The sequence below is a fragment of the Molothrus ater genome, chromosome 16 (genome assembly GCF_012460135.2).
Source record: "Molothrus ater isolate BHLD 08-10-18 breed brown headed cowbird chromosome 16, BPBGC_Mater_1.1, whole genome shotgun sequence".
Classification (NCBI taxonomy): domain Eukaryota; kingdom Metazoa; phylum Chordata; class Aves; order Passeriformes; family Icteridae; genus Molothrus; species Molothrus ater.
This window is the reverse complement of record NC_050493.2, coordinates 340,245-361,789: the sequence shown is the minus strand read 5'-3', so window position 1 is coordinate 361,789 and position 21,545 is coordinate 340,245. Positions and strand designations below refer to the sequence as shown.

At 54.6% G+C, this 21,545-nt stretch overlaps 1 protein-coding gene across 1 annotated transcript in view; it reads left to right on the top strand.

Annotated features, from left to right (window-relative positions):
• Nucleotides 1-19,948, top strand: part of HS3ST4 (heparan sulfate-glucosamine 3-sulfotransferase 4) — a 56,735-nt gene extending 36,787 nt beyond the window's left edge. The window contains exon 2 of the mRNA XM_036392393.2: nt 16,444-19,948. Within this exon, the coding sequence (XP_036248286.1) occupies nt 16,444-17,080 (637 nt within the window). The 3' untranslated portion in view covers nt 17,081-19,948. The remainder of the gene's footprint in view (nt 1-16,443) is intronic.
• Nucleotides 19,949-21,545: the final 1,597 nt, after the last annotated feature.

Sequence of the window (21,545 nt, the reverse complement as noted above, 5' to 3'; positions counted from 1 at the left end):
TGCTCAGGGACCTTGAGACCTCTCTTCTGTTTGCCTTCTATTGCTTGTGGGAAAGCCCTGCTTCATGCTCTCCCTGTACCTTTGCAGGACCCCCACAGCTGTTTATGGGACCAGGACAGCTCCAGCCATGCTGGAGTTCTGAACCTCATCCTTTCAAGTTGTAGTACTAATTCATAAAGAAACTAATTGTCATCTCTGTGCCAGGTTCTGGAATTTCTTCTGCCAAATCCTGCATATATCCCTTTGATAGAGAGGCCAAAGCAGTGGAAGTGCCAGCTAAGTCACAAGTTTTGATGAGAATTTGCAGAAGCTCAGATTGCCTTGAGAGTCTCCAAATCCAAAGAGAATTCATGGGCTGCAAAGTCAATGAACTGCCCCCCCTGAGGGCACTTGGGGTAGGCAGAGGTGATAATGTGTTTGGTGGCCACAGCTCACAGAAGCAGCTCACAGCCAGGGTGGGGCAGAGAGAGGGGCCCCTCCTCACTGCCCATGGCCCAAAAGGTTCCTTGGCCAGGCTTCGGTGTGGCAGTGGTCCTGCCTTGCTGGCAGGGAGCCGTGGGGAGCATGGGCTGCCCTCAGCAGCTCCCGGGATGGCGCGTGGGCACAGCAGCCCCCAGGCCCCAGCACAGTCAGGCTGTTCTGGGCAGCAGGAGGGGGGCAGACAGAGAGGGAATGTCTCTGGACAGAAGACCAGCTGACTTGATCAGCAAGCACTTAATTAGTCTCTGTGTAAAGCCTCCATCCACAGCAGCTGTACACAGGAGCTGTGAGGACAGGAAGAATCCTTCAGCAAGAACAAGCAGCGAGACTGTGGCTTCCCAGACCTTCCCTCCAGAGTTAGAAAGCCTTCACACCAGGAGCACAGCCAAGAACTGCTGGCAATGCCAGGCAGCCGAGCACAGCCCTCGCTGCTCCATCCTTGTGCATAAATTACCTCCGGGCTCTGAGCTAAACAAAGGGCCCTGAAATAATTCTGCATTTTAATAAAGTCAGCATTCGTGCCACTGTCGTCCTTACAGAAAGAGAATTTGCATTTCCTGCTGCCAGCTCACCCCACACAGCCCACTGGCACTGAGGCCAGAGCACTCGCCTGTGTTCACACCAAGGACAATGTTAGATTTTGTTTCTTAATCACGGTGACACAGGGTAGAGCCTCCCAAAGCCCCAGACTAGAGAGCACACCAGCATCTCCAGAGCCCTCCAGTGTTCAAGGGTGTCTGAAAGCAGCGCTCTCCAAAACACTTGCTCTGGTGGCTGTGCATCTCCTTGTGTCCCCCTGGATCCCCTGGCAGCAGCCTGTGGGCAGGCTCCTGCCCCACGGCTCTGAGAGCTGGTGCTTGCACTGCTGGTCTGCATTCCTGGGAAATCTGGAAAGAAACAAACCACAGTTTCTCCCTCCCAAAGGGAAGGGATCCCCTGGGCTTAGAGTCTGCCAGCAGCTGTGCCTCCAGCAGGCAGCATGCACTGAGCAGGTGAGCAGCATCAGCATTCTGTGCAGGTGCTGATGGGTGCTGGGCAGGTGCTTCCCCAGGCAGGCAGAGCAGAGCCGTGTCTTCCTTCCCTGTGATGGGCCTGTCACCCCTCTCATTCCCTTCTCAGCCCCCTGTGCTGCACACACAGGCCAGGGGGGCTTGTCTGGCCTGAAGCACTCTGCCTTTCCACTTGGAGCTGGGGCCAAAGCTCCAGAGTGTGTCCTGCTGAGGGCTGTGGGGCTGCTGCAGCAGAGGGGGCCCTTGCCTGCTCCAGGGTTTACTGTGAGGGTCCTCAGCCCACCAGCTCTGTCCCACCAGCGCTGGGTTGCTATGGGCTGAGCAAAACCCTGGCTGCAGCAGCCCCCGTGCATCCCTGCAGGGCCCCCCGTGGGTCCCCCTGCCAGCTCTGAGTTCCATCCCACTCCCCTCTGCTGGAGCCAAGCCCTGCTGTGGGGGATAGGTGCGATCGCAGCTCTCAGCATGTTCAATTACTGCCAGTTAATGATGATTAATTTACAATTAGGGGCCTCTAAAGGGTAGTGTGTCTGTTAAATAAATATTGATCTTTCATTTGTGGCCACAGATATATTGCCCCAGTTATGCGAAGCACTGCAGCAGCAAAGCCAGGCTCTCCCAGAGAGACTCCCTGCAGAACCCGAGCTCACAGGGCTCTTGGGGACTGGGGGCTGCCCAGTGCAGGGGACTGGCCTTGCCTCATCTCGGGAACCTGGGCTCCCAGGGCTGGACAAGGATCATGATATCTGGGGTGTTTCAGTGCTGACTGGATGTGCTCAGTCCCATTGGTCCTGTTCCCATTTGCAGAAGGGGTGTGGGAATGGGGATGCTGGAGCTGGTGCTTCCCTCTTGCATGACCCTTAATTGGCCTTGTAAAGTAAACAAATTGTCCAGAGGCTCCACTAGCAGCCTGACGACAAACTCCTCACTGAACATAGAATGTGTTTTCCACCCCCATCCCAGCCATGCTCTGGAGTCTCTGGCCAGCGTGGCCATGCCACTGCCCACACATGCATGCCACACTGTGGGCTACCTCACTTCTATCCGTCTGAGCCCACTCTCCAAGAGGTATTTTTCTAAAAATCCCTCATCAATTACTTGTAGCCATATAGCTCTTGCCCTTTCCTGAGGCATTGACCTTAAATAAACAAAGGCCATTTCAACTATTTGCCAGAGCCATCCAGTCCTGAATGCTGGAGCGCAGCAGGGATTTCTGCAGGAGTGTAGCACTCTTCTTTCTCACCTGTGATTCTTTTCCACATGCAGATGAGGTGGAAACACCATCCCACCCCACCTCCAGCTGTGTCCCAGGAGTCTCTGAGTGAGCCCTACTCCTTCTCCCTAGCACATTCCCAATCACTGTTCCCTCATCTCCCTTCCCCTCTGCAGTGCATTCCTTGGAAGCAGACTCACCAGGAGAACACTCTCTGGCTTTCTCTTTTATTTGAGGCATGTGTTTGGAACAGTGCTTTTGTTCCAAATGAACACGTTGATTCATTCAGAAGTGCAGTTTCTGTTTTTGAATCAGCAGAGCTGTTTATGCTCATAGTGTCCATAAAACTGTTATTTTAGTCCTGACACTGATGCTTATGAATAAAATTTAGATCTCATTCAGAAGAACATTAGCTGTAGCTATTTGGCTTCTTGTTAAAGCATTAATTTTTATTGAGACCACATTGCCAAGCAGCTCCTTCTGCATTTTGCAGCAACCAAGTACCTCAAAGTGGAGACTTGGGTAGGACCAGATTGCAGCATGTGTCCCCCAGCCCCTTGGCTCCAGCCGCTCCATCTGCAGATGCTGGATGATGGTGGGAACCTCCCAGTTCCCCAGGTGAGCAGGGCACCATTCTCAGGGCAGATGCTGGGGTCTGCCAGAGGCCTCAGGAGCTGACGCAGCAGTGCTTGCTCGTGCTGGGTGGATGTTGGATGTTCTGGTGCCAATTAGCTCTCCTATGTATTTATTGCACCTTTTTGCTCGAAGCAAGCTGTTAAATGTCAGAAACACTTTAGCATTTTAGCAGAAAGATAATTTTTAATAGATTCCACCTACAAAAAGGAGCTGACTGGCAGAATATTAAACTCAGGGAGATTTATTTTTACTCTGTGCCTCCAAACAGCTTGAGATAACCATTTTTGCATGGCTCCTTGCTGATTAATGCTGCTGTCTCTTGCCTGTCCTCCTCACTCGGTGCTGTGGCAGCTGTGGTCTCTCACATCCCATTAACCTTGTCTGCAGAAGGGATACCTGGCCAAAGCGAAGAATTAGCCCTTGTAATTAGGAATGTAAACATCTCACACTGCCTGCTAACATCCACACATCCTTCCCTGCCTGCTACCAGTGCTTGTTAGGGCAGGATACCCCCAGACAGGCTATTCCTATCATCAGCTTCCCTCGTACCAGCTTTCAATAATTTCTAGTTGAAGAAAAGCCCAAATAAAGCCCAAATCAAACCCAAAGTAGCTTTAGTTCTTCAGGGACTAAGGTGGATGTTCTGTCAGTGCTGGTTTTGCTCTCAAAAAGTGCACTGGCATCTGGTGGGGTTTGCTGGGACTGTGGAGTCTTTCGTCTTCCTCAGCAGAGCTGATGGATGCCTGGGATTCATGGCTGGCACTGGCCAAGCAATTGTTGTTAGTGGTGGTGATGTTTTGTCCTGGGCACTGTAGCTGGTGGCACAGCACCAGGCCAGCTGCAGGGATGGCACCTGGCACCTCTGCCTGTGGCCCAGGTTTGATTTTTGGGTGAAGCTGTATCAGTCTGTTCTCAGTATGAGCAGTGACTCCCTAGTGCAGGATGGAGCAAATGAGTCATTGTTCATAATACAGCAGCTTCTGAAAATTCAGGTGACTTTATTTGTTTCTCGGTGATATAATGAGCTGTTTTGAGTGATGCTAGATTTAATGGCTAAATCAATGTGTGTGTTTAGTGTTAGCCTTTATTTTAGCACTAAGTGACATGAGATAAGCAGACTTAGAGAGTGTTAATTGGTTTGTGTTTAGCATTTACACTAATCAGACTGTGCAGTGCTGCCCAGAGCTCTTCAACACTAGTGATTCTGTTTATCCAAACCAGGAATTGTTTACTCTATTGACTGGAGTGGCATCAGGCTGTTTTTTCACTCACTTGGATGTTACACTACATGTGTGAATTAACAGAGAGCCCTGGCTAACCCTGAGTGCTGCTGCACACAGCGTGTGGGGAAAGGTGGCTGAGCAAACCCTGCTGAGACAGAATGCAGCAGGGCCCCTGTGCAGGCACAGCAGGACCAGCAGGGCAGCCCCCCTGCCTTCGTGCTCCTGCCCTCACTGCGAGCAGGGAGGGAGGCAGAGGAGGCTCTGCTCCCCATCCCAGCCCTCTTCCAGATGGAGCTCCCATCACTGTGATCAGGGCAGCAGGCAGAGGAGGCTCTGCTCCCCATCCCAGATGGAGCTCCCATCACTGTGAGCAGGGAGGGAGGCAGAGGAGGCTCTGCTCCCCATCCCAGCCCTCTTCCAGATGGAGCTCCCACCACTGTGAGCAGGGCAGCAGGCAGAGGAGGCTCTGCTCCCCATCCCAGCCCTGTCCCAGATGGAGCTCCCATCACTGCGAGCAGGGCAGGAGGCAGAGGAGGCTCTGCTCCCCATCCCAGATGGAGCTCCCATCACTGCGAGCAGGGCAGGAGGCAGAGGAGGCTCTGCTCCCCATCCCAGCCCTGTCCCAGATGGAGCTCCCATCACTGTGAGCAGGGAGGGAGGCAGAGGAGGCTCTGCTCCCCATCCCAGATGGAGCTCCCATCACTGTGAACAGGGCAGGAGGCAGAGGAGGCTCTGCTCCCCATCCCAGATGGAGCTCCCATCACTGTGAGCAGGGCAGGAGGCAGAGGAGGCTCTGCTCCCCATCCCAGATGGATCTCCCACCATTGCGAGCAGGGCAGGAGGCAGAGGAGGCTCTGCCCCCCGTCCCAGCCCCCTGCCAGATGGAGCTCCCATCGCCCCATTCCTGCATGGAGCCACTCAGCAGCAGGATCACAACACTCTCTTCCCATGGACCGCGCACTGGAGAGCTGTGACACCGGGGTTATGGGCTGAGATGTGGGGCTGTGCTGCCCAGAGAGGGGAACCCCCAGGTCTGCTGGGCACTGGGGATGTGCCAGGACCCTCCTCCGCAGTTGTGGCTGGGCTGCCTGGCCTGGGCTCACATCCATCCTCTACTGATAGGAGCAGATGTCTGGGCAGGAGCCCACCAGCGCATCCCAGGAGCCAGCAACAGCACACTGGCCAGCCAGCAACACACAGCATGGCTGCTTTCAAAATGGCTTGAAAATTGCCTCACCATTGCTCTGTTCCCATCACCTGGCTGGTTTTATTAAAGTTGGTTTTGGATCATTTAATTTTTATCTAAACATTCACTTCCCAGCTGAGCTCTTGGAGAGCTCTGGCTCCCTGGCTGCTGCTGAGCCCCTGGAAATGGAACTGCCTGTAGGATGTGCTGACAGCCCTTGCTGTGCTGGGAGCTGCCTCCTGAGCTATCCCTGGCCCTTCCCTGTGCAGTTCCAGTGCTCACTTTGCTCCCGGGCCCTGGCTCCTGCAGGGGTAGGTATGGCTCACCTGTGAGAGCCCACGGTGTGCTTCCCCAGCAGGGATGCCCTGGGTAAGAGAGGTCAGGCATGCCACAGGCTGCTCCTGCTCCAGGCTGCTCTAGGCTGCGCTAGGAGGCACAGCAAGATGAATTCCCTTTTATTTTGCCAAGTGCTGTTTTACTGATTTCTGCCAACCAGCCCCAAACTGGGTTGCGGTGCCCCTCAAGTGCCACCCCTGGGGATTCTGGAGAGAACCCAGAGTCACCATTATCTGCAGGGGCATGGTGACAGTCCCTGGGATGGACGTTAAATCACTGTGTGAGGGCAAGCAGAGGGATGTCACTGGGGCTCAGGGAGGAAGCTCTGCGGTACCGTTTGCACTGACTGTGTGATCCGAGTCAGAATGAGAATCATAAATCTTGATTATTCTCTGTCTCAGCTGATTTGAACCAAATGCCTTGGACAGGGATATAGTTCACATCTCGCTGAAAACTGCAAAAAAACTGATTAAATGTACAAACTGATATCAATAGCACTCTATCTCTGTTAATGCCCAAACTGTCAGAGTTTGGGGAGACGATCCTGTGTGGGCGGGCTCTGTCCCAGCCCAGATCAGCTTCCTGAGGGGTTTCAGGGCAGCTTTCTCCCCACTGTTACTTATTTTGGTACTTCGTTCCTGCAATTCTGGCTGTTATTATGATGCTGTCAATTACAGATGGCATCTCTGATTCTGATTGCACTTTGCTTACAATTAAGCATCCTATAGAAAAATGGAAATGCTGGGTCATTAACATAGTGTAATAATAAGGTAAACCATTCAATTATGGAGGAAAAACCACTTTGAATAATAAGGATATTGTATGCCTAAAAGACATTCAGATGCCAGTGTATTACCATTCTTGCATACATAATAAATGAACTTAAACCCAAAAATAATCAACAGAAGCAAATAATAAATAGCTGTGCCCTCGGCAGCAGCCTGGCTGGCATCACTCCCTCCAGGGGCAGAGGAGCAGCTCTGGGGTGGGAATGGGCAAGTCCTGGATCTGTGCAGTCCTTGGCAGTTGTTTTGGGAGATGCCTTGGCCACTGCAGGACTTGTCTGATGCTGGAACTGATGTAGTTCCCACTTGCATGGGGAGGAGGCAGAGGAGGGGCTGGGGCACTGGTGTGCACTGCTGCCTGCAGTAGCAAGGGGAGCACTGGGGCTCTGCCCAGGCATCTGCTGGGCTCCAGAGGCTGGATGCAAGCACTGGTCCTCTGTAGATTAAGCAGTGGGATATCATACTTTGGGCAGTTGAGAGGCTCATGCAGTTGGGAAGATCTCACCACTCAGTGTCTGTGGAGGGATTTGGAGCTGGCTTTGCTAGGAGAGCAAAGAGAGAGCCCATGACCTCCCCACCTGCCCCTTCAGCTGCTCTGCCTGCAGCACCGATGGCTTGCATGGATCCATCTCATTGACAGCTAAAAAGGAACAGGAAACTGCAGGTGTGAAGGTGCAGATGGTCATGCTCCTGCCACCACCTCTGACCTGCCTGGGGCAGGTCCGAGACCTCCGGCCTCTTTGTGCTGGTCCCTCTGCCGTGCCCGGCTGCCAGCGGCGCTGGAGCTCAGCACAGGGTGTGAACGATTACTGCTGTTTTCAGCCTCTTTGGCAGTATCGCTACTCCATAACAATTCCCAGCCTTTTAGCTGTTGATGGCTTACCTATTACTCTGGCACTGCGTTAGGATAACATCCAGATACATCTGAAGAATAGAATTTATTTACTCTTTTCCCTGAAAAGCTTTTAGTATGATACAGCTGTGGTGCTTTCACTTAGGCAGCCATTATTGCCAGGGTGTTTTTCCTGGTAGAATTAAATTTTCCAGAAGATGAAAAAGGACTCCTCAGGATATGCAGCTCCAAACCACTATATTTTAATATTTTATTTCCCTGGTCTTCTTTGGGAAGGGCCCATCCCATCTTTGGGAAACCGGAGTGATTTGGCCACCCAGTTGAGTCTGATCAGTGTTGGATGTCAGCTGCACGGTGTGCACAGAGCTCTCCCCATGAGCTGTGGCTTTCCCACATCCAACTGGCTGTTCCAGGTACTGCAGCCTGCAATGCAAACAGCATCTGTTATTGACAGATAACAGATCCGAAACTTCCACGGCACCACTCAGCAGCCGTCAGAGCCGGCTGGGCGGGAGCAGCCCCGGGCGGGAGCAGCCCCGGGCGGGAGCTGGCCCGGGCGGGAGCAGGCCCGGGCGGGAGCAAGGCCCGGGCGGGAGCAGGCCCGGGCGGGAGCAGGCAGCAGGCCCGGGCGTGAGCAGGCCCGGGCGGGAGCAAGGCCCGGGTGGGAGCAGGCAGCAGGCCCGGGTGGGAGCAGGCCCGGGCGGGAGCAGGCCCGGGCGGGAGCAGCCCCGGCCGGGAGCAGGCCCGGGTGGGAGCAGGCAGCAGGCCCGGGCGGGAGCAAGGCCCGGGCGGGAGCAGCCCCGGGCGGGAGCAGGCCCGGGCGGGAGCAGGCCCGGGCGGGAGCAGGCCCGGGCGGGAGCAGGCAGCAGGCCCGGGCGGGAGCAAGGCCCGGGCGGGAGCAGCCCCGGGCGGGAGCAGCCCCGGGCGGGAGCTGGCCCGGGCGGGAGCAAGGCCCGGGCGGGAGCAAGGCCCGGGCGGGAGCAGCGGCAGCAGGCCCGGGCGGGAGCAGGCCCGGGCGGGAGCAAGGCCCGGGCGGGAGCAGGCCCGGGCGGGAGCAGGCCCGGGCGGGAGCAAGGCCCGGGAGCAGCCCTGGGCGGCAGCAGCCCCGGGCGGGAGTGCTCCTGGACGGGTGTCCCTGTGGGCTCCTGGTGCTCTGCTTGGGGCCGGTGCTGGGGGCTTGACCTGCTGCATGTTGGTATTGATCGCCCAGACTGGAATCCCAAGGGGGTGGGAAGGGAGTGTGTGTGATGGCTGCGGCCAGCAAGGTGCACTGGGTTGCATGTTTCAGAGATGTTTCTGTCCTGCAGAGATTGAGTGTGCATCAGCATTTCATGTAGCTCTGCCCCATACCTGAGCACTGGCATGGGGCAAGAAAAACCAGTGGAAAGTGAGTGAACTGGCACCGAGAGGACTTGAACTCCTGTGCTGAAGGGAAATCTGGACTGGGAGCAGACTAGTTGGACTTGAACATCCTCAGTAAGAGGAGGCAGGCCCCACCCCTGCCTGCCCGTGAGTCCTGTGCTATAACTGTGACTAATACAGTAACTAAATCCAGCAGACAACACGGAGATTCCCAGTGAATAGGATCATGGCCTTCTGTAGGGAATGATAGTGAGACTTCATCAAAATAATTTTGACAGCAGAGGGGCTAGAAATATGCATTTCCAACCTTTCTCACAACCTGTTCCATACATGCTGACCAACAATAAATCTTGTACTAAAATTGGAGAGATTGGGCCAAATTTATCCCTGGTCAAACAATGTCAGGCACTTCCCCATCAGGAACCCCACGGCACTAACCTGAGCCTATCCAATTTGTGTGAGAGCTGTGCAGGCAAGGGATTTGGGCACAAGGCAGCAGCCATGTCCCAGAGGAGATCCACTTGAGGGAAGAACAGAAGAAAGCAAGATTTAGCATTAGGATCATAATTTCAGATTACATTGTGCAAGTATCAACAGTCTATACTCATGAGAGCCTTGGGGAACACAATGCTGCAGCAGCTCTCCCAGCTAGCCTGATCAGTGAGGGCTGGTTTTAATTGCAGCTGAATGGATCTAACCTTGTGATGTCTGTTCACAAAGCATTGCCAGATTAATATAGGTTCCATAGTTGCTTCTGCTAAAGGACTTTAATGGATCAGCTTAGTACTCTGCTCCATGATTATAGCATTCCTACCCACCTATCATGCCTGAGCCAGATGGTCCCAGTGAAATCAAAGCATATTTATATTTTTGTCTGCTATTCAGCCACCTGCCCACTGATTTTGTTGCATAGTGGTAGGAGGAGAGGAGACTTCCTGGGTGCAGTTTGCTCCCCCAGCCCTTACCCAACCCCGGTATCTGCCCCACCTTCTAAAAGACCCCAGAGGAGCCACAGGCTCTCCTCTCAGGTTGCCAAGGAGGCTTGCCCGGCCCTCTGGAGGGCAGCCACCCTCCTGGGCAGCAGCGTGGCTCCGACTCCTGGCACGGAGACAGCTGTTCCCAGGGCGCTGGGGGATGTTTCCAGTTCCATTGGTGATGAGAGCCATTAAGAAGGTACAAGTACTAAAGAGATCTTGAGCGATGCCTATAAAACCTTTGAATCCTTGACAGAATCAATAGCAGGTCTCAGGAGTAACTTATCCAGGCCAACTTAAGCACATGCCAATGAGCCGTTAAAGATTTTGCATTTCGTGGAGACACAGAAGCCCTTTCATTGGGATTGTTGGACTCTAGACTAGGCGATATTGTGAAAAATCACGTTAGCAATGGGCTGTGCTCCGAAGGCACTTTCCTCAGTGTCTGGCGGTGCGGCTGCAGGGGTGCCCCTGAGTGCAGCCTCCCTGCGGGCACCGCTGCGGAGCCGAGCCCTGGCGGATTGGGCAGCACCGACCCCTCCGCACGGGAGAGCCGGCAGGGGACAGGGAGCGAGGGAGGGAGCAGGGCAGCTGTGCCCGTGGGATGGAGGCCCTGGGGGTGGCGGCTGGGATGCGGCGGGAGCAGCGGGCACGCAGCCCCTGGAGCTGGATGGCCCCGGTGCCGGTCCCGAGCCGCCCCAGCAGGCAGGAGCAGCGGGTGGATGGCCCCGGTGCCGGTTCCGAGATGCCCCAGCAGGCAGGAGCAGCGGGCACGCAGCCCCTGGAGCTGGATGGCCCCGGTGCCGGTCCCGAGCCGCCCCAGCAGGCAGGAGCAGCGGGTGGATGCCCCCGGTGCCGGTTCCGAGATGCCCCAGCAGGCAGGAGCAGCGGGTGGATGCCCCCGGTGCCGGTTCCGAGATGCCCCAGCAGGCAGGAGCAGCGGGTGGATGGCCCCGGTGCCGGTTCCGAGGTGCCCCAGCAGGCAGGAGCAGCGGGCACGCAGCCCCTGGAGGTGGATGCCCCCGGTGCCGGTTCCGAGATGCCCCAGCAGGCAGGAGCAGCGGGTGGATGGCCCCGGTGCCGGTTCCGAGGTGCCCCAGCAGGCAGGAGCAGCGGGCACACGCAGCCCCTGGAGGTGGATGCCCCCGGTGCCCCAGCCCCGCCGGGCGCTGCCCCCTGCGCGCTTGCCGCCTCCCGGATACCTTTGCTATTGACACGGATTCCAATTTGGCATCTCGGTTGCCATGGCAACCCCAAGCTGCCATTCTCTGATCAGCTCAGCTCTCAGCTAGTCAACACGCGTTAGCACCTGCGTTGGTATGGCAACCCGGGTCCGCGCTCCATCCGGCCGTGCTGCGGACGGACGGACGGACGGACGGACGGACGGACGGACGGCTCCAGGCAGCCCTGGAGGCACTGGCAGAAGGGCTGGCCCTGCTGAGGGACGCTGGGACGCTCCCAAGCCCCAGCTGCTTCTCGTTCCCTGGCTGCATTGGGGTCCGGGGCTCCCACATCCTGCAGGGCTGGGGGACACTGGGGAGAAACTCAGCAGGGACACGGCTGGCACAGAGCAAGGACCCGTCCTTGCAACCCCAAACTGCCCCTCACAAGAGTGCTCTGCATGGACAGCGAATGGCTTTGGAAACTCTGGGAAGAGGGAAAGCTCCTTGTTTTGGAGAGGGAAACCAATGGTACCGGCAGCCATTTGGAGTTACAAGCCCTGCAAAAGCAGAATGCAAGTCACAGAGAGGGGTGGATCACCCCCTTCTCCCAGCCACCAGATTCCTAACCATTAAACTCTTCCAGTGAGTCTCCTGGGGATAGTTCCTTTGGCCCCCAGTCTGAACTGGCACCCGCTTTTCTGAAAGGGCTTTATAATTTGTGTTTAGTGTTTTTTAACAGGCGTATGTGAGCTGTTTGAATTAGAGCAATGTGAATCTATTAGGCAGCGACAGATGCAAGTTTTTTGTCTCTTATTAGAAGGGATTGGCTTCTGAGGTTTAGTGATGTGCAAAGGATTGGACTTTGGAGAGATTAAAATTATTTTCAGCGTTAAGCACAATATTTCTGAGCTAATGCACTCACTCTTGAATATAGATTCACAGACTGAAAAGATTATAAAACATTAAACCTATGTAAATTCAGCTGTAAATTTATGTTTGAACAAATTCAACAAGAGATTTGACTCGGGGGCTTATAGCAAATGGGTTCTGCTTTTAATGCTTACTGCGGGCTCAGTTGCAATGCCGCTCTCCCCTTGAAAGTCCCACGCCTGCTGAATTGCTGGCAGGTCACAGCTGACAGCTCGAGCAATTATACTGGAATGTGTTAATAATAAAAAGAAAAAGGATTCATGTTTGTCTTTTCAGAAGACAAAAGCAGCTGTTTGCTCCACCCCAAGGAGCAGCAGAGAAGAGCTCGGTGGGCAGGTGACACTTGCAGCACCTGGCCATTTCCTCTTTCCACGGCAGCTGTGCAAATCCTTGTCCTCCTCTGTGATTCCCCAAGCCCTGGGAGCTGCTATGAAGTTTTTTCTCTTTTTGAGAACATGAAAATACAGTTAACAAAGACTCTTTTTGAGTGGGATTGCAGGAAACCTGCAACATAGTGAACAAGCTGCCTACACAGAGATAAATGACAGCTGTGACTGAAGGAATAAACAAGATAATCTGGATTTAAATAAACCACAAGGGGATTTTGGCAACATGCAAATTCGCAAATTTATAAAATGTATCCTTTGAAAATAAAGAGCTTGTTTGAAACCAGCAGTTAAGAGCAATTACGAGAGCACATTTTGCCAATGAGGGTCCCTGCTCCAAGCCAGGGCGGGTGGGAGCCAGCTGTCCTGCTGGAGGCTCCCCGTGCTCAGAGCAGAAACCTGGAGTGAGAGCAGCAGCCCTGTGCAGCTCCGGGGGCACAGAGCTGCCCCTCCTCAGCCTCTGAGGAGCACTGGGGAATGAACAGGAAAGGAGAGAAATATGCAAAGCCCAAGCAAGTGCTCAGTAATATATATTGGATCATCTGCTTGGAGGACGAGGTAGTTCCTGGGTCCAAGGCCAGCATGGCAGCCTAGCTGTGGCATTGCACAGTGTAGTGATGCTGCACCACAGCTCAAGGGCACGATGCCCGTCCCGTAAGGGAGCAGAGGGTTTGTTCATGCCTGTGTCAGCAGAGCTCCTGCCAGTGGATTGTTGCCACTGCTCCCCTTTTTCAGGTGAGCAGTGATGAAGAGAGAAGAGGCGCAGGTGGGGAGACACCAGTGGCAGAGCCATGAGTAGACATGTCCCACTCTAACACCTCCTGCAGTGCCCTGTGCAGGCATGTCAGGCACAGTCACTGCCTGGCCGTGCATCTTCAGCAGCCAGGCTGGCCTCGAAAGGGACACAAACACTGCAGGGAAAGCCAGCATGTGTTCAGAGGGAGCAAAGCCCTGGCCCCACGCTGCAAACTGCTCTGCACCAGCCGCTGCAGGGGAGCTCTGTGTGCTGCTCTGCCTGCACACACAGAGCTGGTTAGAATTCCGTCGGCACACACGCAATTAGGGCAGAGCACATGGCAGCAGCTCTGTGAAGGTTAACTGCTCTGAGGAGCATTCCTGCCGTGCCAGAGGCTCGGCTGGTCCAGCTTTAACACCCCTGTTATTCCCAGCAGCAGGAGCTGGCCGTGCAGTGTGCTGCTCTCTGTTTGGCAGCAGTTATTGCCTGCCACCGGCTGCACGCAGGGCACCCGACCCTAGGGCTGCAGGCTAAGCCTCCTTCACCTGCACAGGGCAGCTCAGCTCCTGCCCCAGCAGGGCAGCACGTGGGGGGATTCTGAAACACAGCAGAGTATGGGGTAAAGCTTTTCTGGATGCATGTCCCAGAGCCACAGTCATTCCGGGCTCTGCATGGCCAGGGTGTCCTGAGGACAAACTGTGGCTTCCAGCTTTATGCTTAAAACTGTGCAGCAAATGCTGAGTCTGCTTCTCCTCCTCTTTTCCTTGATCACTGCTTCCCTGTTTTCTCTCCTCAGGGCCAGCCCATCCATCTATTTGGCTTTATTGTGCACAGAGTTAAACACAGTCCTTAAATGTGGCAACACTTCCAGATTATTAGCTCTGCAATTTCTTGGCTCTTGTTTATTATGGTAACATCATCTGAAGGGGCAGTTGTAATTAACATGTTTGTTCATGCTTTTTTTATAAACCCCCAGTGTGTTTGCTTTCTACAAACCAAAGCAAAAGCCCTGGGGCATGTGGTGCTGCTGTGGGGAGCAGACACCGTGGTGGCTGCTGTCCTTGCTGCAGGCGGGTCGCTCCCCATCCTCCCCTGCCAGCTGATAGCCATGGGCTGTGGGAGTGGGCACAGCGCAGCGCTGCTGGTGGCAGCACCTCCCACTTCCCCACCCCCTGTAGGACAGCAGTGGGCACCCAAGGGCTCCTCCCTGATCATCTGTGGGTCTTGCTGTGATGTGCATAACCATAAAAGCTGCTTCCTTCCCACAGGGCTGTTAAATTCAGGTACTGGATTCCCCAGGGAAGCTGGTCTGTAATTCTGCAGCGTCTGCAGTCCCCAGGTGCTCCTATCCCTCTTAATTTTTTTCTTAATTTTTTTTTCTTAAAGGAATAAATACCTCAAGATACATCATTCTGACTAATCCTTGCTCCCTTCGTGCCACTGCTACTCAAGTGGCTGATGCAAGGCAAGCATGAAGCACCAGAGTGCTCTGGACAGGAGACAGGCTGGCAGGCACCTTGCCATTGGGAAGGCAGCTCCAGCAGGACCTGATGCCACGGGGATGGCTTTCCCTATAGAGCCTGGCCAGCAGCATGCTGGCCCAGAGACAAGGAGCCCTGCAGGCTGCATTGCTGGTTCTCAGACAGGACTGTTCAGCAGGAAAGGTTCTGCAACAGGACAGGGGCAGCCGAGGAACGCCAGCCTCTTCCCCCAAAATGCTGAGGACACTGGCAGCCCTGTGGCAGCAGCAAACCCACCCTCACTCTTGCCTTGGCAGGAGACTCCTCACCACCCCTGTTCTCAGCAGAACAAGCCTGGTGGGCTGGACGGCACCAGCAGTGAGTACACAGATTACAGAGGCGTTAAAGCCAGATGATGCCTTTAGCAGTCAAATACGAGGTGACACTGACAGGCACATCTAGCGGGCTGTGCCTATCCTCTGCTTCTGCTCCAGGCTTCAGCTGTGTTATTCCTGAAATGGGTCTTCCTGGGGCCCAGCAGTTTGACGTCAGCATTACTGTGGCTGTCGCTGCCCAAGGTGCTCTCACAGAGCCATTTCAAGCCTATCCACGTTATTTCCTCACCATATGTTTGTACTAAAAATAGTTGCAGTACAAAGGGATAATCCTGCAAGGCCATGGGCATCGCCATCCTCCGTTCTGACACGGGAGATCTGCCCAGTGCCCTGGGTGCTTCCCCGGGGCAGTGACCCCGTTCCTGTCCTTGGCACTGAGGCAGGGCTGGTGCTGCCCACGGCCGGGGCCACGGTGAGGCTGGGTGTGGGCAGCGGGCAGGCCCCTGGCTGTGGCACAGCCTCCAGCCCCCGCGCCATCTGGTAGCACAACAGGTGTGAATGAGGCTGTGACACTCCTGCAGGGGACATCTTGTGGGTCCCTTGCAGTTCAGCTTATTCTGTGATTCTGTGATCACTTAAAAGCCTCTGGCTGGCTATGATAATCCTTAACTGGTGGGACTGGGACAAGAATTTACCTCTTAATTTTCTTAGACATAACTGCTATCTCGCTGCAGTTTCATTTTACAATATGGTAATATGCTATCCAGGAAAATCTTGCTACATGCTAATTTATCCAGTAGGCAAATTCCTTTTGGCTAATAAAAGTGCTTGCACAGGAAGCTCAAAACCCAGCTGCAATTAATTATTGACAGAGCATGTGAATTAGAGATAAAAGAAAAGTCATTCTTTCTCACACACAAGATAGTAAATAAATTTAATTATTGTACTAGAAGCAAGGGATCTTATTCTGTATTAAGTTTTATTAGCTGAGACATTTAAAAGCACGTCATCATAACAAAAAGGTCCTGTGTAATCCGAACTGCGGCGCTCCGTACACGGCTCTGGAGTGAATAGGCTTAATTGAGCAAATGGGAGCAGATGGCTTCTGAGCAGGCAGGTATTGTGCAGGTTTAGTGTCAATTAGCTTTGGTCTACACACGCCTATGGCAAATTGTCTGCATAATGTGTCAACCAAGGCTGATGTTACGTTTTGGGTGCCCACCATGGCCAGGGCTGAGAAGAAACAAAGACAGAAGGACTCGGGTCTGGGGGTCACACAGGGGTGACAGCATCTCTCCTCCTGCATGTCCCATCACACCTGCACCAGGTGCCCACCCCTGCTTGGCCCCTCGCTAACCCCTCCTCTGCTTTTGCACAGGAACGTGATGCCCAAGACGCTGGAGGGCCAGATCACCATGGAGAAGACCCCCAGCTACTTTGTGACCAACGAGGCCCCGCGGCGCATCCACTCCATGGCCAAGGACACGAAGCTGATCGTGGTGGTGCGCAACCCCGTCACCCGCGCCATCTCGGACTACACGCAGACCCTCTCCAAAAAGCCAGAGATCCCCACCTTTGAGGTGCTGGCCTTCAAGAACAGGACCCTGGGGCTGATTGATGCCTCCTGGAGTGCTATCCGCATTGGGATTTATGCCCTGCACTTGGAAAACTGGCTCCAGTATTTTCCCCTCTCCCAGATCCTGTTTGTCAGTGGTGAGAGACTCATCACTGACCCAGCTGGGGAAATGGCCAAGGTCCAGGACTTCTTAGGCCTCAAGAGGATTGTGACAGAGAAGCATTTTTATTTTAATAAAACGAAGGGGTTTCCCTGTCTAAAGAAGCCAGAGGACAGCAGTGCTCCCCGGTGTTTGGGCAAGTCCAAGGGTCGAACTCACCCCAAAATAGACCCAGATGTCATCCACAGACTGCGGAAGTTTTACAAACCCTTCAATGTCATGTTTTACCAAATGACAGGCCAAGATTTCCAGTGGGAGCAGGAAGAAAGTGATAAGTAGAACCACAAAATCAGGAAAAAAAAAATTTTTGTTTTTGGGATGTAAATCATCATTTGAGACCCAAAACTCTCTTGGGGCCAGAGGCTCATCCCTGTGTGTAACAGGCTCTTGTGTTGCCAGGGCTGCAGCAGAAGTCGCCCCACGTGTGCAGTTGGAACTGTTGTGTCACCTCGGGCTGCGCTGGGGCTCTGCCCACCGCAGCACTGGGGCAGGGGCAGGTGGGAGGAGGAGGCAGGGGGAGCACGGCTCCTCAGGGTGAGGGGGCACTTTGTGTCAACGTTTCGCTGCTGGTGTCCCCCTTGCAGCCAGGCAGGCAGGTCCAGACCTCCTGCCACAGCAAGCTGGCAAGAGGGTGGCTCCCAAAACCCAGCACTGGGACAAACCCATAGATTTGAGTTCTCCTGCCCTGCACTTTAGTTTTGCCCAAACAGCAGCATCAGATCTGGTAAATTCAGGCCTTGTGCACTCACATGCACACTGGTCTTCATGTGTGGAAGGAATAAAGCCAGTTATGCTGCAAAGGAACTATGTACAGGAACTTCATTTGCACCAAACATTTCAATTACTTCTTGCACTAAAACTAGAATTTACCAAGTGCCACAGACACCTGGTCTCAATTCTCCTCTGACTGATGGGTGCACCTCCCCTGTTGGAAGAGAGTTGTTCCTTCTTTACTGAGATGCTCAGTGAGATCAGAACTGGGATCCCCCCAGGTCTCCACCGTCCTGGAAGCTGAAAGAACACTCCAGGCTCCCCAGGAGGGAGCCAGGCTCCCACTGCCCAGCCAGGCTGCCAAGGCACAGTGTGGTGCACTGTGTGGTGCCCATGCAGCACGTCCAATGCCCTGCTCCCTGCTCCATGGTTTGGAGCCAGTGCTGCCAGTGGGGACCGAGGGGAGGAGGCCTGGGACAGCCCTGGCACGGGGTCTGACAGTCAGGACCCCTGGCACTGCCATTTGTTTGCACCTTGAAAATGCAATCCCTGCTGCTTGCTGCAGACAGCTGGGGTCGCAGAACAGGGAAACAGCCTTCATCTTACTTCAGAATTACAAAAGAGCAATCAATTCCCAGGGCAAGCATTGCTCAGCGCACAAGACGTGCTTTCCAGTGGAAATGACCAAGTCACCCAAATTTGCAAATCCTGGTAGAAATTATAGACTAAACCTATATCCCTACTCGATCCCCCAGTGTCATGAGAGCTGTTTGCTGGGCCCAGCAGAGAAGAGCAGAGCTTTCACACAACTGCACAGTTCCACCTCCACTGCTGCGGGAAACCAGGCAGAGGGGGAGCAGAGGTGAAAGCAGAGCTGCTGAAATGGTCCCTCACATGGTGATTTCTCAGGGCACTCAGACACTGCTGGCAGCTCTCTTTGCTCTGATGAGGGCTAAGGCTGCCTCCAGCTTGGGGTGCAGCCACATGAGAGCCCCCTCACATTGGGCAGGTCTGCAGCAGAGGCGCAGGAAGGGGTTGCTGCGGGAGGACCAGGACTCAGTTCTGGTACAGCTCCCTACAGTTCCAGCTAAGCAGGTGAAATCACTGTTGCATTCACTGGGTGAGAAGCTGACCCTGCTCAGGGTTCCAGGGCCTGTCGTGTGGCTCACTATGCCATGAAATGGTGCCGGTGCCTTGGACTGCATGAGAAGAGCTGAAGCCATTTGGACCATTTACTAAGTGGCCTGTGCTGGAGGGACACTGCAAGGTCCCTGCTGACACCATGTCAGCTCCCATCAGCCTGGTCAGATGTAAAAACAGCTCCTGACATAGCACAGTTTTCACTAACCCACAAACTCCCAAATTACTACAGGAAAATTTGAAGTATATAATAAGAATAATCTTATGATGTTTCACACATTATTGAAATATCAGAACAGATCCTACATAAAACCTGTTGTTGCAGGATTTGGTGCAAGATGCTGAATGGAGGACAAGGGGCTCCAGGCCCAGTGTCCCCCTCAGCAGAGGATGTCTGGGAATCTCTGCCTGTCACTGCACCCCTGGTGTGGAGCAGGGTTGGGCTGGGTGCTGGGACTGGCTCTGGCTGCCTGGCACAGGGGCTCAGCTCGGGGCTGGTGGCTCCTGGGCGGGCTGGGGCCACGCTGTGCCCCTCCTCACTCCTGCCCCCACACTCATTCCTGTCATTTCTGCCATATATTCAGAGGTTTATTTTTTATACCAGACACCATCTCCAGCTCGGCAGGAGCTGATGGGTGCCCACTGGGAGAGGAGACCCTGCTCCTCTGCCCTGAGTGCTCCATGGACACCAGCCACGCAGCGTGGCGGGAGAGCACACTGCAGCCCCACAGCCCTGTCCCCAGGCGCAGCTGTGGTGCTGCCAGTGCTGCAGTGCTGGGAGGGAGCAGGGGCATGCCAGCCACCCTGGGCTGGGGCATGGGGATGGAGGTGGGCTGGGGGGTGGTGTTGTTTTGTTTTGCTCTTTGGGAATGCGCCCCATGTATGCCCCACTGAAGCTGGGGCTGGATGGGGGGATTATTTTCTATCTGGCCAGAGAGAGGCCTGCCAAATGAGAGTCAGGTTAATAACACTTTTTTAAAAAAAAGACAACTATTCAAATGTCAGCATTAGAATACCCAGGAAATTGAATTTTGTATTTAGTTTCAATTAGCAAAGCATAAATTATATTTAATTTTATACACAGACTGAGTGATTCATTGTTCTGGAAAAGCTGGTACTTTCTGGTTCAGAGACTGGAAATGGAGAGTGGGTCTGTTCTGAATCTTATTGCTGTGCTGTCACTGCCTCCCCAGTGCGTCTCTGTCCGTCAGTGTCTCTGTACCTGAACGATGTGACTGTCCTGAACTGAACCCTGGAACCCCCAGCACTAAACAATAAATCATTGTAGCAGCTGCATTCTTGGCTCCATTTCTCTTGCCCCCCCCAGCAGCACCAACACCCAATGAGCAGGAGCCACAGCAGGACAGCACTGGCTCCTGTGACCCCAGCCCACCTGGCTCCTGTGTCCCCAGCCCACCTGGCCGCTGTGACCCCAGCCCACCTGGCTGCCATGTCCCCAGCCCACCTGGCCGCTGTGTCCCCAGCCCACCTGGCTGCTGTGACCCCAGCCCACCTGGCTGCCATGACCCCAGCCCACCTGGCTCCTGTGTCCCCAGCCCACCTGGCCGCTGTGACCCCAGCCCACCTGGCTCCTGTGACCCCAGCTCACCTGGCCGCTGTGACCCCAGCCCACCTGGCTGCTGTGACCCCAGCTCACCTGGCCGCTGTGACCCCAGCCCACCTGGCTCCTGTGTCCCCAGCCCACCTGGCTGCTGTGACCCCAGCTCACCTGGCCGCTGTGACCCCAGCCCACCTGGCTCCTGTGACCCCAGCCCACCTGGCTGCCATGACCCCAGCTCACCTGGCTGCCGTGACCCCAGCCCACCTGGCTCCTGTGACCCCAGCCCACCTGGCTCCTGTGACCCCAGCCCACCTGGCCGCTGTGACCCCAGCCCACCTGGCTGCCATGTCCCCAGCCCACCTGGCTGCCATGACCCCAGCCCACCTGGCTGCCATGGCCCCAGCCCACCTGGCTGCCGTGACCTGCCCCACAGGCCATGGCCCCCATGGCCAAAAGGGCTGGGCAAGGCACGTGCTGCAGCCAGGACTAGAATGAGGACCAGGAGCAGAACCACCTGGGCCAGCCTGCAAGTCCTGGAGTGGGGGAGAGCTTTCCTCACTGACCTCTCAGTTTGGGGTGCACCTCCCAAGGTCACAAAGAACAAATCCCTGAGCAATACCTGGGAGATTTCACTTGCTGCTGATTAAGGATAAATCAGTGGCAAAAGAGAGGGATGAGGGAGGGCTGGCTGCCAGGGTAAGAAATTTGGAGGAAAATTTTTTAATCTTATTTTGTGTGCACAATTTCCTGCTTGTTTAAAAAAAGGTTATTCCACAGCATGGTCCTATTGTGTCATCTGATAAAAAACACAGAAAAACTTTTATCGACAAAATTAGGAAGTAGTGAACTATAAAATTGCTAATTATTTTCTAGTAAATTTACTTTTAAATAACTTTAGACACCAATTACAGGCACCATTAAGCACCATTAACACTGGGTATATTTACCAAACAAGGATGGAATACTTATTCAAATCAAGATCATTTTGGTGTAGATTCTGCTGTTTGGAAAGCAGCCCCCTCTCACCAGATATTTAAAAAGCCATCAGAAGATCCATTACATCTCAGGTTCCTCATCTTTGAGTGTTGGTGTGATGCAATTCGACCCTTGAAGGAAACACCTGTGAACAGGAGCCGCGTCCTGAGGAGCTGCCCCGGCAGCAGCGGTGCCGCGGCAGCAGCGGGCCCGTGTCCTCCCGTCCCCCGGGACAGCGACTGGCACTCAGCTGCTCCAGCCGCCTCCCGCGCCGCCTCCATCCCTGCTCCGAGCGGGGTTAGTGCCCTCGGCGGGCCCGCTCCCAGACCGGCGGGCCCGGTGTCGCTCCTCTGCTGC